Here is an 18,285-nt window from a genome sequence, read left to right on the forward strand (position 1 = left end):
CGAACCGCCTCCTTTCTAAAGGAGCAGTTCGTGCGGCGTCACAGCGGCGTCACTAAGAGGCTGCCAAATAGAAGCGGAGGGGCGGAGATGAGCGGGAAGTAACATCCCACCCATCTCCTTCCTTCCTCATTGCCGGCGGCCGCAGATAAGCTGTAGTTAGTCTTTCCCGAGGTGTCACACGTAGCGATGTGTGCTGCCTCAGGAACGATGAACAACCTGCGACCTCAACAATCAAAGATTTTTTTAAAAAGGAAGGACGTGTCAACGATGGACGATAAGGTGAGTATTTTCCATCGTTAACGGTCGTTCCTTGCTGTCACACGCAACAACGTCGCTAACGAAGCTGGATGTGCGTCACGGAATCCGTGACCCCGGCGATATATCGTTAGATCCGGCGTTGTGTGTAATGGGGCCTTTCGGTTCAGGGTACACAGATCCTCTGACTGGAGATGGGTCTCTGCAGTAACTCGCTGCAGAAGGCACCTGATACATGGCAGTGAATGAGGAATAAAAGAAGCTTGGTCACACAATGCTGCATTACGCATCCCATGTGCTTTATACTACATTTCACTGTGTATTTACAACTTTATTGCTACTGACTGCATTCAGTAAACGTAAAACAAAATATTGGTAGTTTTCCCTCTGGAATTGTAATTTTTGATACAAGGCAAAACAGAAAGATATTTCTGGAATAATTTTGTTAAAAAAAAGGCAAAACCTACAATACAACCAGCATGTTCCACATTCCTATAATAGCAGCAGCAGTGAGAACGGATTCTACGATGTGCGCGATAAAAGTGTTCACTGCATTTAAGTCACTGGATGGTTTTCTATACTGTGGAAAGCTGAAAAGGGCACATTCTGTGTCTAGAAACTGACGGCCTTCTCCTAAGGATGGGAGAAATAAACTGAAACCAACGCTAGCACCATCTGTTGGCAAACAGTGATATAGCACGCTGTCAAAGCTGTGACTCCAGAGAGTGGTGTACCACACAATGCATATATTCCATGGTTAATATACTATGCGGCTCGTAGCTTCATTCTATTCATTTACCTATATTGCTCTATCAGCAGAGTTTGTTATTTAATTTTCTCGTTTGTAATGGAGACAAGGTCTGGGGCATCTATAGAACAACTAATGTGCCCTGATACTGAAGAGATATTCTTTTTAAGAGGTCACTCGCTCTTCTCCCACCTCCTTTTTATGAATAAATGTGCTATCAACTCTATGGAGAACTTCTATAACCCCTTCATCCCTGGGTAATTTTCTGTTCTGAGTATTTAATTTTTTCCTCCGTTTCTTCAAAGAGCCTTTTTTTTTTTTCATTTTTCCATCAATATAGCCACATGGGGTTTGTTTTTTGCAGGCTAAGTTATACTTTTGAATAACACCATTCATTCTGTATTGTACTGGAAAATGGGAAAAAAATGACAAGTGTGGTGAAATTGCAAAAAAAGTGCAATTCCACAACTGTTTTTTGAGTTGTTACTTACCATGTTCACTATCTGGTAAATCTGACCTCACAATAGGATTCCCCAGGTCAGTACACGTTTGTAGATACCGAACATATATAGTTTTATTTAAGTGATGAAAAAAAATTCAAACATTTGTCAAAAAAAAAAATTACGTCTTTGCTGCAATTTTCCAAGACTCGCAACGTTCTCATTTCTCGGGGTCTGGGGCATAGTGATGGCTTATTTTTGTGTCAAGTTGTCATTTTTAGCTACACTATTTTTGGGTAGATGTGATGTTTTGATCACCTGTTATTGCAATGTTGTGGCGAACAAAAAAAACCATAATTCTGGCGTTTTCTTTTTCTCATTACGCCCTTTACTGATCAGATTACTTTATTATATATTGTAATAGATAGGGCATTTCTGAACTCTGTGATACCAAATATGTGTATTTTTTATTTTATTTTTAATGGGGGAAAAGGGGAGTGATTTGAACTTCTGTTTTGTTTTATTTTTTCGTATTTTAAAAACCATTTTTCTTTTTATTTTACTAGTCCCCTTAGAGGACTTGAAACTGACACTGTCCGATCGTTTCTGCTGTTCAGAGCGGTTCTTTAGCATGGCTCAGCCGGCATTAACAGGAACTATATCATGATAGCAAAAAGAGTAGACCCCCAGCTGTCATGACAACCCATCTGTACCCAATGATCGTGTCACCATGCCGCCAATAGGGGTGAAGAAAGATGCGCTCCTCGCCGGTGCGTGTTAAATCCCGCTGTCAGAGACTTAACAGGTGCGGGTGGATCTCTGATCTATATGCGCATGTTAGCTGCACATGTCGGCTGATCAGATCAGCCATCATGGGGGGAGGGGGGGAGGCAAACTCGCCGCATGAGCCCACAGTGAAGGGACAAACATGGTTTTGGTCGTACAGATATGTCCAAGGTTACGAAGGGATTAAAGAAGTACTCCAGTCTCAGAAGTAATGTCTACAGTCCCTCTATATGACTGCAGACTGCCAAATTAAGACACTGTGCGATGGTAGTACTCTATAGCCAGAGAGGGGGCAGTCATGTGACCGCAAGTACGTGATTTGCATATCAGTGGTCACATGCTGAATAGTCTCATCCAGCTTCTCCCAATAGAAGAGAATAGAGAGGAGTGCAGGGGTTTAGTAAGCAGGTGACTACAAGTATGCAAATCACATATATGGGGACCTGTGACCACCCACTCACTAGATAAATACAGAGAAATCTTGACATTACACACTTTTACACTTCCATCTATGTGACTGCAGACTTGTCTTCTTAGACTGGAAAACTAATTTTCCAGAATGTGATACGGGTCATTGTGATTTGTCCAGGAATTAGATATTGATAACCTATCCTGTGGATGACTGGTTAAATATCGGATAAATAAGGGTCTGAAACCTGACACCCCCATCAGTCATCTGTAGACCCTGCAGTGAATGGATGTACACAGTGTGCAGAACGAGAGCGCAGAGTAATGGCTGTCCCTGGGCACTGCTGCTCAGCTCCCATACACTTCACTACGCAGTGTGAAGGAGCTGTTGTGCCCTGGCTAAATACACTGTTTAATTCCAACCACTTGGGGACCTGCACAAGGCTGATGATTGGGGGTGTCAGGTGCCAAACCTCAATTGATCTGATTTTAAAGGGAATCTGTCAGCAGCTTTTTGCTATGTTATCAGAGGAAAGCATGATGAGCATGATGTATGGGTCAAAACACTGAATTTAGCAATGTGTCACTTATCAGGCTGTCTGCTTTTGTTTACTCACTATGATTGTTTTAGCATTTGGTGATTATTACTGCCTGGACTACAGCTCAGCTAACTGCTATCGACCAAAACCGCTCTTCTGATGGGTTGAGCAGCTTACTGTCAATAGATAAAGGCCCCGTCACACACAGAGATAAATCTTTGGCAGATCTGTGGTTGCAGTGAAATCATGGACATATTGTTCCATTTGTACACAGCCACAAACCTGGCACTGATTGTCCACAATTTCACTGCAACCACAGATCTGCCGCAGATTTGTCTCGGTGTGTGACAGGGCCTTAAAATACATAGAAAGCTGTAGTGTGCGTGAGGTTAGCTTAGTGAGCTCTGCCACATCTTAGAACTGTTTCACAACTGCCGCACCAATCAAAATAAGTGATATATTGTTGAAATCGGGGTCTCTTTTCCTACATTACTATCTTAGTTTATCAGTGTCTCAGTACTGGGAAACACCTGTAACATACTAATTTCATAAACACAATTCCTACTACCGTAATACTGAATATGTTTTTTTCTGTGACATTAGACAAAATAGTCTTCTAGATATGTATTAGATAAGAATATCTCTGTTTCAGATATTATAAGGGAAAGTAAAGCACAAAATGAACCTCATTACAAATTTGCTAGTCTTTTCTTTCCAAGACAACATGGAGTACTGGAGCAGTAGGGGATCCTACAGGCAACTTATGCTTATTTTCAATCCCATCGCATTACCTGCCTTTGCTTTAATTTGGTCCAAACCTGGACAACCCCTTTACCAGCTGCAGATGAGAGAATCCGAGGGATAAATGCACATCAATCTGTGGCAAGGCATTGTATTTTCAATAGGTACCATAAAAGCAGTTTTAGGACATTATAACACAATTTGGAACAATATACCTTTTCGGCAAAACAAGCCACGGAATGTTCTGCATAGGTATGTCCTTGGTCCGCTATACATGTCGATATGAAGCTGGTATCCATGAAGTCCATAATTAGGGTCAATGTCATCCAGAATGGGAACATGTGCAGGAAATATGTAAGGGCTGTAAAACAGCAGATCAGATGTAGGAAAAGACAATATTAATGTGAAGAATAAGCCTTAAAAACGGGTTGTGCAGCTCTTAATCAGCTAACAAAACATCACCTAAAAAACAAACCCCAAACAAAACAAAACAAAACAATTCATCTACATACAGTTCAAATCAGAGGTTTACACACACTATCTAAAAAGACACATATGCATGTTTGTACTTGCATATAATTGTTTGTACAGATGAACGAGGCACCTTCAGGTATCTGGAAATTTCACCCAAGGATGAACGAGACTTGTGCAAGTCCAAAATTCTCTTCTTGTGATCTTGGCTGATTTCTTTTGACTTTCCCATAATGCTAAACAAAGAAGCAGTGTGTTTCAGGTATGCATTAAAATACATCCACAGATGTGTCTCTCTAATTAACTTAGATGTTGCCAATAAACCTATCAGAAGCTTCTAAAGACATGACATCATCATTTGGCCTGTCCCATATTGTTTAAAGGCATAGTACTACTAGGGTTTGTGCGCACGTTGCGTTCTGGCGTGACAAATAAAAAGCAGCACTTTGTCACTGCATGTGCGTTTCAAAATGCATGCAAAACACTGCGTTTTGGATGCATTTTGAATGCAGAATGGATGCGCTCTGGATACTTGCTCTCCCACAGACAGAGAGGGAAAAGCATCCAAAACGCACAAAACAAGTGACATGTTGCTTTTTAGAACGCATTGATTTGTAAAAAATTTGGCATCCAAAACGCTGAGTTTCAAAACGCAACATGAATTTGCTTAATTGTCATAGACTTTCCTGGGGACACACAATGCATGCGCTTACACTGCAGTTTAAAACGCTGCATAAACGCATGAAAAAACGCAACATACGCACACAGCCTAATGCGGGCGTCACACGATACGATCTTTGCCCGTGGTGCACAATGTCTTTAAACCTGCTGAGCGACGTTGCTGTGGGCGGCGAACATCGACTACCTGAAGGGGGTGGGACGTTCGGCGTCACAGCGACGTCACACAGCGGCCGGCTGATAGAAGCGGAGGGGCGGAGATGAGCGGGACGTAAACATCCTTCCGCATAGCCGGCGGGAGCCGCGGGACGCAGGTAAGTTGTGTTCATCTTTCCCGGGGTGTCACACGGAGCGATGTGTGCTGCCCCGGGTACGATGAACAATCGGCGCAAAGAAAAATAAACGACTTTTTAAAAATGAGCATGTCAACGATACACGATTTCTGAACGTTCTACGTCGCTTGTAGGTGTCACACGGGACAACGTTGTAAACGATGCTGGATGTGCGTCATGAAAACCGTGACCCCGCCGACATATCGCAAGATAGATCGTCTCGTGTGACACTCGCATAAGTGTATGTAAACCTTTGACTTTGCAGAAAGTAATAAAAATGCCTTAAAACATTCTCTCCCTCATTATTCTGGCATTTGGCAAATATAAATAATTTTGATAATCCTAATTGACCTAAAATGGGAAAGGTTTATTCTGATTTCATGTCAGAGAGTGAGAAAGACATGTGTCTTTTTAGATAGTGTATGTAAACTTCTGGTTTCAACTGTACATAATATAATACTCTATATATAACAATATCACTCAAGTTCTGGAATAAATCTGATATATAGTTATGAACAGTAGGGGTATAAGACAACTAAGTATGATAATATACCCAAATATCCTTAAAGGGGTTATCCGGCTTATTTTGCCTTTGTTTGTCATTTCACTATAGGGCTACATTGGGGCAGGTAAGTAGATAGCGACTACTTACCTGCCCTGCTCTCAGCCCCTCTCTAACGGCTCAGAGCTGTCATGTGACCGCTCATGCCAAGAGTTTTTCTGCCTACTCTAACGTCATGTCGACAAGGGCAGGAGCTTGTTGACAGGCATCACAGCTAACAACATGTTGCCGCCCTGCTGAGCGATTACCGTGCGTGGCTTCAAAGTGCAGTGGTGTCAAAGACGCTGCTGGTAGGCTGCATGCGACCCCTGATGCTGCTTGCAGCACGCAAGCTCGTGGCCCCCTTGCTGATCGCTGCTTGTGCTGGGGCCGCGCAGTCAGTGCTTTATATCAGAGAACAGATTTTCGGGCCCTGTGCAGGACCAAGCTCTTTATACAGTTACTGCAATGATCAGCCACCGGCCAATCAGAGGCCAGCAGCGGATCTCTGGAGAAGCTGCATAGAGAGCGCGTCCCTGTGTAGAGCCCGGGAATCTGTCCTCTGATATAAAGCGCTGTCAGCTGCAGCACCGGCAGTGTTCATCAATGGGGCTGTGGCCGCAAGGAGCAAACAGGCCACCGAGGGAACAGGTGAGAAGGATTTGACTTTATTTTTTTTGCGTGTGTGAAGAATGGCACAATATGGGACACTACTACAGGATGGAGCATTACTGCAAGAGGACTCCAAGGGGATATTACTATAGGATGAGCAAAAGGATGGGGCACAATACTATAGGATGGGCAAATTTATTGCAAGATGGGCACAAGGATGGGGCACATTATTACATTATATCTGCCCATGTCCTCTACTAGAGGTCTGTGCTGGGCAGACTACTGACAGCCAATGAGTGTGCAGACGGCGGGGCCGGACAGTGAGGCCAGGCGGTGCCAGCTCTGACTGTGAAGTTTGGCAACCAAGAACAGGAAAAAGTCAAGTTTAGTTGAGCTGCAGGTAAATAAAGTGTCTGAAGAGAATAAAGTGTCTCTGTCTATATATCAGATGTCAATAGATGCCGGATGTTGAGTGTACACCTGTACTTATAGAGGGTGCATGTTGAGGACATCGACCATTTCCAATAAACAGGGGATTAACCCACTCTGCAAATCATGGTTGTTTAGTTTACGTTACTGTCTCACACATTGCCACGGCACATGCATGCAGAGGTTCAGACACTAGTGGTCCAATGACCTCTTTCTAACAGGTGCGCATGTGCTTGTCAGAGCAGCCAGGGCACAAAAATGTCATCTGTCTCACCGATCACCTGTGCACTGGGTTCAATGCTACCCTATCCGGCACTACACTTCATTCTCTTCTAGCGGCTCACTGGGCCAGACTAGGATGTTTCATATGTTTCCAGCAGACCTATGGTCCCTTTATATTTTCTCCTATCAAATAGAAATGCAAAAGAAATACAAAAATACTACCAGACAATAATCCCAATCAGACAAATACTTTATTTATTATATACACAACCTCAGTAGTCTTAGGTCCTAAAAGGTTATCATTTACACAAGGGTTTTATGCATATATATATATATATATATATATATATATATATATATATATATATATATATATATATATATATATATATATATATGTGCTGTGCTGAGGCTACTGTGCAGCGGGAAGTGAGAGGGAGGCTTAAATCAATGGTGCCTGGTGTCAGCGTGTGCGCAAATGGAGCTCTTGGCTCAAGATCTCATCTATGCACGTGACGCCTTTGGCCCATTAATCTACAGGCAGCGGACAGACGGAAAATAGCCACCGGAGGTGGCGCGTGGTCAGATGACATCTCGGATTGTAATTCAGTAGATAGCTCAATCTGCGCACGCGCCGACTCCAGTGTCATTTCTTTGAAGCATGCACTGCCGACAGTTTCTAGGACAGCATCTGTGGCACCCATTGCACTGCCCACAGCATCACCCTGGTCCCCCACCGCACCTGCCTCCTGTGACCCCACTCCACCACTGCTGCCGCTTCCCCCCCACACGGTAAGACACCACCTGATAAAATGAGGGACCCCATTTTTTTCCACTTTTTATTCTCTCAATATGGGGTGCATCTTATAATCTGGTCCGTGTTCTCAACTGAAAAATATGGTATTTTTTGATATCCATGATCCGATGTCTTGTTCCAGAGAAATCCAACTTTGTCTTGTATGTAAATGAGCTCTTGAAGGCTACAGGGCGGATGCTGCCTGGGAAATATCTTGGCCTTCACGGCTTAATTTATATAAAAGTCGTTGTTACCAGTGTGAGACAAGTAACTAATACAGAACAGAAGAATTGAAAATTTTCTTCTTACAAACACATTTTTTGCAGCTCCCTGAGCTGGGCTGTATTGTAACAATATTGCCACACTGTCTGTCTGTGAGCTGGAGGCTGAAGCTGAGAGGAACATACGGATGTGTCAGTTATAAATCACACACAGTTCTGCAATGAGAGCAGAGAGTGGCCATCACACATCACACTGGTAATGCCGAATTCTATATAAATAAGTTCTGGAGGCGGAGTTATCGTCCAGGCAATGTCCGCTCCCATAGCCTGGAAGAGCAAGTGATGAAAGAGAATTTATCCACAACAAAGCTTCTGATACGAGGTATACAGGTATGACTTTTTTCAGCATTCTAGAACATGCCCATGTTAATAGGTTAGATAGGTCAAATGTGGTGACATATTCCCTTAAAATCGAATATGTTCCAGATATTTACTAATTAATTTTCTGAGTTCACATTTAGTTTTCTTACATGATTTAATAGACAAGTACATGTAGCTATATCAACCAAGCCAACAGTTTTGCAATTTGCTAAATCTGTCATATGCAGAAACCACATTTAAATGATCCACAGATCTTACGATCCATCCAAGTTGCTTTGACTTTCAGGCTCCATATCTCACCATCCACTACATCTTTGAGCTTGAATCTACCTTCATATTAGATCTTGGTTATCTCACACATACATCTGACTTGCAAATATTTAGCACATGATTAGTTATGCAGATTCTTGTCTTATCACTGCATTGTAATTGTTATGTTCCTGGTGGTGGAAAAATCTTTTTCTGTTGTTCTACTACAAATTACAGCCTATTTACACATTCCCTAATAGAGCAGTGTGTAATTAGGTTGATTCCCAAGTGAAAGGTCATTGGTTCAAATCGAAGAGAAGACATGAAGCAGATTTCCCAAGAAAAGAGAAACCGTATCATTCAGCTCATCGATAGCGGTCTCTCAGCCAAGAAAATTGCCAAACTGCATCCAGTGAGTGCCAAGACAGTTGGAAGAATACAAAATGAAATATGTACATCCTCTCAAAAGCTAAGAGGTGGTGTCATGAGTGTATCTTGCTCGGGGGAGACCCCAGGTCAATCTGGTGTCAGACGATCACAGCGCCTTCCTGCTGGTAGGTCTACTGCTGTTATTTAATAATATCTTCTTCCTTGTGGTGCTGTAAGGGTTAAGTACTCTTTCCTGCCTGGCTGCGAGCGTTAGCTGTCAATCTCAGGTGTTGATCTTTGAGATCACTCCCCTTCTCTATTTAAGTCATGTGATCTCACCACACATGATGCCTGGGATAGAAACTGAATCCTCATTTCTATGTGGTCCATTTTGGAAGGAGCCTGCTCTGGAAGAAGTCTGTCGTGTTGTGTGCAGTAGTGGTGTAGTGTAGTAGTGCAATGAAGCCGCCCGGAGTGTCTTTTCCTTGCATGTCTATTTCCTCTGTTTGTTTTCCTTCCCTTGTGTTTCCGTATTGTAGCGGCGAGTCTAGTGAACTTGTCGGCCTACTCACAATGCAGGGTGAGTTTAAAGCCAGCGGAGGGAATAAGATATCCTCCTCAAGACAGGTTGAAAAGAATCTGTATGGGGACACTAGGGAGCTCAGGAGTCAGCTTGAGGTGAGTTCAGGAGGTGCCCCCTCACCCCTCTCCGTAGCAGCAGGGACCTCCATTGTATCGTGACCCCTGTGTCCCCTTGTGTGTTGTAACATCTTTTGGGGGTTTACCAGGTACTAGGTAAACCCCACTAGTCACGTGCGTGACAGGTGGACATCCAGACAAGATATTAGAGTTAACAAGTGGGCTCATCACTATCAGTTACGGTGGAACAAACACAGCAATGGAGGTGGCTTGTCTGTTTCGGAATAGTGAGATCACAGACGTCCATGCAAGCACTATGTGATGCACATTACACAAATCTAGAATGGTGGCCTGAAAAAGTGAAGATGTCTCAACTTCAATATCGTCATAAGCAGCGTTGGCTTGTGTTAGAAAAAAAGAAAGAAACATGAACAGTAGAAGATTAGAAATGGGTGATTGGGAGTGATGAGAGGAGAGTCAATAGACTAGGCTCTGATGGGTGCATACGGGTCTAAAAATAATCAAGGTAAAATAGGGCTAATGAATCGAAATATTGAAAGTTCAGTGGAGGAAGTCAGATGACATGGGGTTGTTTCACAGCCAGAGGCATTAAATACTTGACCAGGATTAATCAATGCTGAGCTATATATGAATAGGTGGATTTAGAAAATAACTAAAATTTAGTTGTTTTTGGGAGCAAAACGGTAACAATGCAATGACATGACAAGAATCTGCATATCTAACTCATATGCTAAAAGGTTGCAAGTCAAATTTATGTGTGAGACTACCTTCATTTTATAGACAATCATCTTGTCTCACGTTCAAAGCTGTAGTGGATGGAGAGATATGGAGCCTGAAAGTTAAAAAAGTTCAAAACATTGTTACCCTTTTGCTCGTCAGTGTACAAAGAAATTACATGTGTATAGATGACCTATTTTGTTTGTTTTGGGTTTTAATTAAATAACAATAAACATTCATTTTTTAGGGGATAGCTTGTTAGTAGATAATTTAATAGATCCTCTTGGCGTCATCCAATTTTTGAAAGCCTTGTGCAGCTCTCCTTTGTTCCATCAGATGTTACGTGTGGAGAAACGCTTCAGACAGTCGAATATAACAAGTTCTCAAGGCCACTGCTTGACACCCAATTCTAACTGCAATTTATTGTCAGAAATGCTATTGCACAGAAGGCAGAAGGCGGCTGTACAATTGTACTATTGTACAGAAGGCGGCTGGGGATCCAGCTACACTTCAAAAATCCAATTCTCACGGGCTCCCTGTAAATGCTAACCTTGAATAATCCCTTTGAATACTGCACATGACAACCTGTGATTTTCCAGACACTATTTCACTAACATTTTAACAGGTATGAGCAAGGATGGAGGTTTGTTTCACAGGATATATTTTATTTTATTTTTCCAATTATTCTCTGTATCAATAATTCCCAGTTTCGCAACACTCTGCTTGCCATCATTTAATATGAAATTTCATTGTTACCTTGAACTTTAGATAATCATAAATAACACCAAATGGATGCACTTCAATCCGCTTGTTTCTATCTAGTCTATGGCGCCTTTCATCTTCAAGTAAATTTGTAATTACTGAGCGATGCAGATATTACTAGGATTACTTTTCTTTTTACGGTTCATTTGTGATTTACTATATATTTTTTTCCAAAATAGAATGAAAATGTGCTAATTAGGGATATAAGGGAGATTATGTACCACTAATTAAGATTGGGTATTGGGATTTTACACATCCCGGCTTAGAGCCTCTTTGTTAAATATTTGAGAAACGCCAAAACAATATTTTATATCCCTTAAAAAAAAACAATAAGTGGGAAGAAGATAATGAACATACAAAGCCTGACGGGAAAGATAGGAAGCCTCAGAAACTATCAGCCATGCTAATAAAATTAAGCAAAACCCCCCCATCCTCTGAAAAATAAATACAAAATATATTAAATATGTCTTTGAGTTGTCCTCTGTCAGATATAGAAAAGTTTTATTTAGCCCTTAATTAAAAATTACACTTCTCACTGGCAAAGCTGGAGGTTAGGGTATGGAGACCTTCAATAATTGCTAAAATGAGGGGAAGAAGGGCCTATATAATCGAAGTGCCCCTTTTTTCCTGCTTGGCTTCCACTAGCTTCTATTTGAGAATTGTCCGTCAGTGTTCCAAATAGGCTCTTATACACAGCAGGTCAAGGGCGATTTTTAAAAGAAGTCATTAATGACAATAATGCAGAAAGAAAAGGGGTTAATGCCGTGCTGCCGTGAAAGGAGAGACAAGTCCGGTGTGTCTTAAAAGGTGATTTATTGGACAATGCGTTTCGGAGAAACCATCTCCTTCATCAGATCACAATCACAATCAGTTGTGATTGACACCTGATGAAGGAGATTTTTTCTCATAAACGCATTGCCCAATAAATCACCTTTAAGACACATCAGACTTTTCTCTCCTTTCACGGGAGCACAGCATTAAATGCTTTTTTTCTGCATTATGGGCTACACCTCGTTGGGCTGCAGCAGTCGTTGAATATGTGCGCTTCTAAGGAGTTGTGACTCTCACAACCCGACAAGGTGAGCCTTCTTATTATATCACCCTTGGTTTCCCACTCGGATAAGACTCTATTTTGCGCTTCTCTGTCTTCCAATCATTTCTTAAAAAGTCATTAATGGGCATACAGGTCTTTAAAATGTAAATTTGTTGACACCTTTATATCTGCATTCCTGAGAAATTTGTATTTTCATTCACGGTATTCAAAAGAGACATTAAAGGGGTATTTCCAGCTCCAAGATCCTATACCAATATGTAGTAGGTGTAATAATAATATCAAATACTTCCAATTAGAAATGTAGTAAAGTTCACCTGATTTAGCCATGTCTCTGACCTCATGTGCAGGGCATTGCAGGTTAGGAATCCATTACTTTTAGTCCACATTGGGAAAGTGTCTGGGAGATGGGAATAACCCTTTAAGTGCTGTGGGTGTCACATAGCAGTTAAAAAGCCACTGCCTACTAAGGTTGTTTTCCCACCTGCACCATCCTCTGGTTTTATTAATAGCTCATCGTCACCACTCAAGGAAATCAGACAATGTGTATGCGGGCCTACTGACTCTTCCGACAGATGACGCCAGGTTAAGAGAAGGATCGGCCCTCTTGAATTTTAGTAGCCAATCCTTTAGTCCTCCGGTAGATGAGCCTCTGCCAGCCGATTCTGGCAGTGGCTCTCTCAGAAAACACAGGAGCACTCTGCTTAAAGGAGTGATCCTGTGCATAGCAGAGCTTGGACAGTTAGCTGTCGGTTTACAGCTATCAAGCATGTATCGGGGCTGAAAGTAGACAAATATATTTATTTGTTTTACTCACTTGCATAGCACAATTAATTCCACAGTGCTTTATAGACATGATCATCACTGTCCCCATTGGGGTTCACAATCTAAATTCCCTATCAGTATGTTTTTTGAGTGTGGGAGGAAACTGGAGCACTCGGAGGAAACCCACGCAGACACGGGGAGAACATACTCACTTTTCCTAGGACCATGTGCTCTGGCTAATGTGGTTCTAAGTTGGAAACTCATTATAGGGTAGAAGCAACCCCTTTAATGTATTGTATTGTATTAACAAAATACAATAATCAGATCCTGCAGGAGAAAGTTTCTTCCTCCTTAGATTCTCTTACCTGCCAGCAGAGCCCAACAAACTCTTCTCAAGCAACTGATGATAATGTAGTGTGCCCATTACAAACGCTATTTCAGGACTCTTCTACAATAAAAAAAAAAGAGGTATGTCAAAAAACGGCAGACAAAATGGGACGCAAACCTGAGCAGCAGAAAGAACACTGCCCTGTCATAACAGGAAAATATTTTAACCCCTCCATCAACACTTTTTAGCAAACATTATGACGTCAAATTAGCAAATGTACATTAGTGTATTTTTCCTGCATGTCCGCACTATATTCAAAGGGGTATTTCCTCAAAAGGGACTTATGACCCATTCACTCGACAAGTGATAAGTGTCAGAGTTGGAGAATCCACGACCTATCATGACAATGAGGGTCCTGAGCTCCCATTTCTCCTCACCGCGTAGGCGCTGAATAGAATTCTATGGTGTTGTATAAAAACTGCTTCTCCATTCAGGTCTATAAGACTGATGCTTATATGCTGAACTTTGTCCCACTGACGATGGAGCAGCAGTGGTTATGCACAACCAATATGCTCCCTTCAATTTTGATCACAGTAAGGATGACTAGGTATCAACACCCTGGGTTTTTGGTCATTGGTAGGAGTCCCAGCGGAAAAGCCCTACTGTGGATAGTTGATAAATAAAGAAAAAGAATTTAAATATCTTGTATCACTGGTTCCACCATGACCCCTGGAATCCCTAGGGAAGTGATTTTGCTGGGGTAGAATCTATGTAACAGAGTGTTCCTCAACTCCAGTCCTCAAGGCCTACCAACAGAACATGTTTCCAGGATTTCTTTACTATTGCACTGAGTATGGAATTATCATGCATACAATACTAAGGAAATCCTGGAAACATGATGATCTGTTGGTGGGTCTTGAGGACTGAAACTGAGAAACACTTGTGTAATACATGGATATACCAAGTTCTCCAGAATAAAAATTGCTATTCTCAGAGCATGGACTGCAGCGGGGTAACCCACCTATAACCATGTTATTATGCCCTACTAAGGAAAGTAGACAGATGACGACCCGAGGAACCATAGCTTTAAATACCTAAAATTAAACAACCTCCTTCCAATAAAGCTTTTAAATTGTGCGAAGCTTCAAGCAAACAGGAGAAATGAAAACCTGCCTAGTTCTAGGGTGACACATATAATCTGTTTCCACTTTGTTGCCTAATACTACAGATTTGCCATTACTTAGGAGTCTGGGAAAGCAGGCGAAATATCTGGGAGGATGTTGTAGTCTAGGCAATTTTCATTAGTTGATTTTATTTTTTATTTTTCCATTGAGCCACAATTCAAAACCAATATCTTTTAGGCCCTGTGCGCACACTGCGGTTTTGCTGCGGGTTTTACTGCAGAATTGGTGCAGTTTTTGTACATAAGCTTCATGCAGTTCTTACCCAACAAAGTCTATAAGAAATCCAAAATGCTGTGCACACGTTGCTTCATATTTTCCTTACAGGTTACATTTTGTTAATACAATACAATACATATTCCCTGTTTTGCCATTGACAATGTTAAAAAAACACAGGACATAACGCAGGGAAAAACCGCACCAAAAATGCACCAAACCGCGGTAAATCTGCATGCATTTTTTAGATGTATTTTTCGGCTAGATGGTGCGTTTTTTGCTGAGGGAACATAACTGTTGTGTGTGCACAGGGCCTTAATTAGATAATATTCAGTAAATTTAAATTGAAAATTACTTTGGTCAGTTACAAGTTATTTCAGTTTCCAATGTGTGATTTCTTACGTTAACAGAAGGGTACCAACAAATTTGATGACATGTGCCTAGGGATTGTGGATAGCCCGGCTTAAGAAGACGTTCCCTTTTTTCACAGGCTACACGCCTCCCTTTGATCTGCCAATGTGCTCCCACTCTCCTTGCATTGACCACAGACTATCAGTGTTTGTCTTCCTAACAGTTACTTCTAAAGCTGGAGTCACACACAACGACAGCGACAACGACGTCGCTGTTACGTCACCATTTTCTGTGACGTAACAGCGACCCTGAAAGTCGTTACATGATCGCTATTTAGCTGTCAAACATGTAGTTTTAAACAACGACGGAGCAGCGATCATAACGACCTAGACGGTCATTGGGACGTGTCACACGCGTCGCTGTGCGACGGCTCAGACCTTGATAGAGGCGTGTTGTTTACCACTTTGTGTTGCCTTTTTCACGCCCCTCTGTTCCAATTGGTGGAAGAATACAACTACCATAATACTACTCCTATATACAAGACTACTATCCTATATACAACAATTTGAGAACACAAAGCATACCTACCTTTTAAATCACAAGGTCTGATGAAAGATCCACAAAGAACAACGCACTAGCGACACCAGACAGAGACTCTACTACGTGGAACAAAGAATGGAACTTTAAGAATGAAATCACTGTAAGGGGATGTGCGCACATGGGCGTATTGCATGCAGTTACGCTGCGTTCTGCACCGCAGCGTAACTGCATGCGTCCTGCGTCCCCTGCACAATCTATGGAGATTGTGCAGGAGCCGTGCGCACGTGGCCTATTAGAACGCAGCGATTCGGCTGCTGCCCGAATCGCTGCGTTCTAAGAAGTGACATGTCACTTCTTTCGTGCGGTTTGCATGCTGTCTATAGGGAGAGGCAGCATGCAGAGCGCACGTTCTCTGTCGGCACCATGCGCTTCAGAACGCAGCTTTTCAGCGCGTGCGCACATAGCCTAACACCTTCGGCAAGTTACCCAATCGGAACGTTGCTGTGACCACCAATCGGAGTCGTGGGGGCATAGTAAAAAACACCGCAAAAACACGCCCTTGTCCTGCCTTCAGTCCCATGTCACTGCCTTCAGCGTCGTCGCGACCGTCGCTGCTACGGTGTCAAACACAAGGATGCATGTGGCGCAGCGGGATGGCAGCGATCAAAAAATGAACTGGGATATTCAAGAACGAGCAGCGATCTCGCAGCAGGGGTCTGATCGTTGTTATGTGTCACACACAGCGACGTTGCTGTTGAGGTCGCTGCTATGTCACAGAAAATGGCGACTTTGCAGCGACGTCGTTGTCACCGTCGCTGTGTGTGGCACCACCTTAAGGCTGGGTTTACATATGCAATGGAATTGCCATATTGTTCCATTATGTGAAAATAACAGTGTGATCTGTCACATACAGTGACTTGAGAATGTATTCATGTCCCATGAACTTTTCCACAATTTTGTTTCACGACACCCAGAAACTTAAATGTATTTTATTGGCCATTTATGTGATATACCAACACAAAGTGTCAATTATTTGTGGCATGTAAAGGAAATTATACATAGCTTTCCAAATATTTTTAAACTATAAATCTGAAAATTGTGACATGCATTTTTATTCAGCCCCCTGTAGTCTGATAGCCGTAAATAAAATGCTGAGTGACAAATTGTCTCCAGAAGTCACTTGTGTGTAAATGTTTTCTCAGTACAAGTAAAGCTGTTCTGTGAAGGCCTCAGAAGTTTGTTTGAAAATTTTAGGGATCAGACATCATCATGAAAGCATGGAACACACCAGAAAGGTCAGGCATAAAGTTGTGGAAAAAAATAGCCCAAGATATGAACATGTCACGGAGCACTGTTCAATCCATCATTCAAAAATGAAAGGAGTATTGCACAATTACGAAACTACAAAAGGCATATGTTCTTCCTAAACATCCCAAGCTTGGAGAGTACTAATGAGAAAAGCAGTCAAGAGGCCCATGGTCACTCTGGAGGAAAAGCAGAGGTCCTCAGGTGGGACAATCGGTCCACAGAACAATTAGTCATATATTCCACAACTCTGGGCTTTACAGAAGAGTGGCAAGAAGTAAGCCATTTTTTAAAGCAAGCATAGGAAGTCCGGTTGGCAGTTTGTAAAAAGCCATGTAGGGGACACAGCTATTATGTGGAAGAAGGTGCTCTGGTCAGATGAGACCAAAGTAGAACATTTTCAGCTAAATGCCAAATGCTATATGAGGCAGAAAATTAACACGGCACATCACCCTGATAACATCATCCCCACCATCAAACATGCTGGTGGCAACATAATGCTGTGGGCATGCTTTTCTTCACCAGGGACAGGGTAGCTGGTCAGAGTTGATGGGAAAATTTATGGAGCTAAATACAGGGCAATCCTTGTAAATCTGTTACAAACTCCAAAAGACTTGAGACTGGGGCATAGGTTCACCTCCAAGCAGCACAACAACCTTAAACATACTGCCAGAGCTACAATGGAATGGTTTAGATCAAAGCATATTCATGTGAAGTGAAGAATGGGGAAAAACTTTAGCCTCTAGATGTGCAAAGCTGGGAGAGACATACTCCAAAAGACTTGTAGCAGTAGTTGCGGTGAAAGGTGGCCTTATAGAGTATTGACTCAGGGGAGCTGAATACAAACGCACAAATTTTGGATTTATATTATTAAAATACTTAGAAAACTACATATTGTTTCCTTTACATGTCACAAATACTTGCTACTTAGTGTTGATATATCACAAAAAATCCCAATAAAATACAATTAAGATTCTGGGTGTAATGTGAACAAAATGTGGAAGAGTACAAGGTGTATGAATACTTTTTGAAAGCACAGCATCTAAACAATCCTATTGACTAAAATGAGGTTCCGTGGGATTTCTTCCTAGTATCTTCCATTTTACTGGGAAAAAAAAGACCTTCAGTCAGAGGCCTCTCACCCAGGCAAATCAGATCTGCTGCTTCGCTCTGAGGAGGGGCAACATCCTG

At 42.1% G+C, this 18,285-nt stretch overlaps 1 protein-coding gene across 5 annotated transcripts in view; it reads right to left on the bottom strand.

Moving 5' to 3' along the window:
• FBXO15 (F-box protein 15) overlaps positions 1 to 18,285 on the bottom strand; it is a 122,574-nt gene that overhangs the window by 39,873 nt on the left and 64,416 nt on the right. For all 5 annotated transcript variants that reach the window (XM_075314615.1, XM_075314616.1, XM_075314618.1 and 2 more), the window contains 2 exons: positions 13,539 to 13,621; positions 4,133 to 4,278 (listed from right to left, as the gene is read on the bottom strand). In XM_075314615.1, the coding sequence (XP_075170730.1) occupies positions 4,133 to 4,278; positions 13,539 to 13,621 (229 nt within the window). The remainder of the gene's footprint in view (positions 1 to 4,132; positions 4,279 to 13,538; positions 13,622 to 18,285) is intronic.

This window comes from Anomaloglossus baeobatrachus, chromosome 6 (assembly GCF_048569485.1).
Source record: "Anomaloglossus baeobatrachus isolate aAnoBae1 chromosome 6, aAnoBae1.hap1, whole genome shotgun sequence".
NCBI classification, from domain to species: Eukaryota; Metazoa; Chordata; class Amphibia; order Anura; family Aromobatidae; genus Anomaloglossus; species Anomaloglossus baeobatrachus.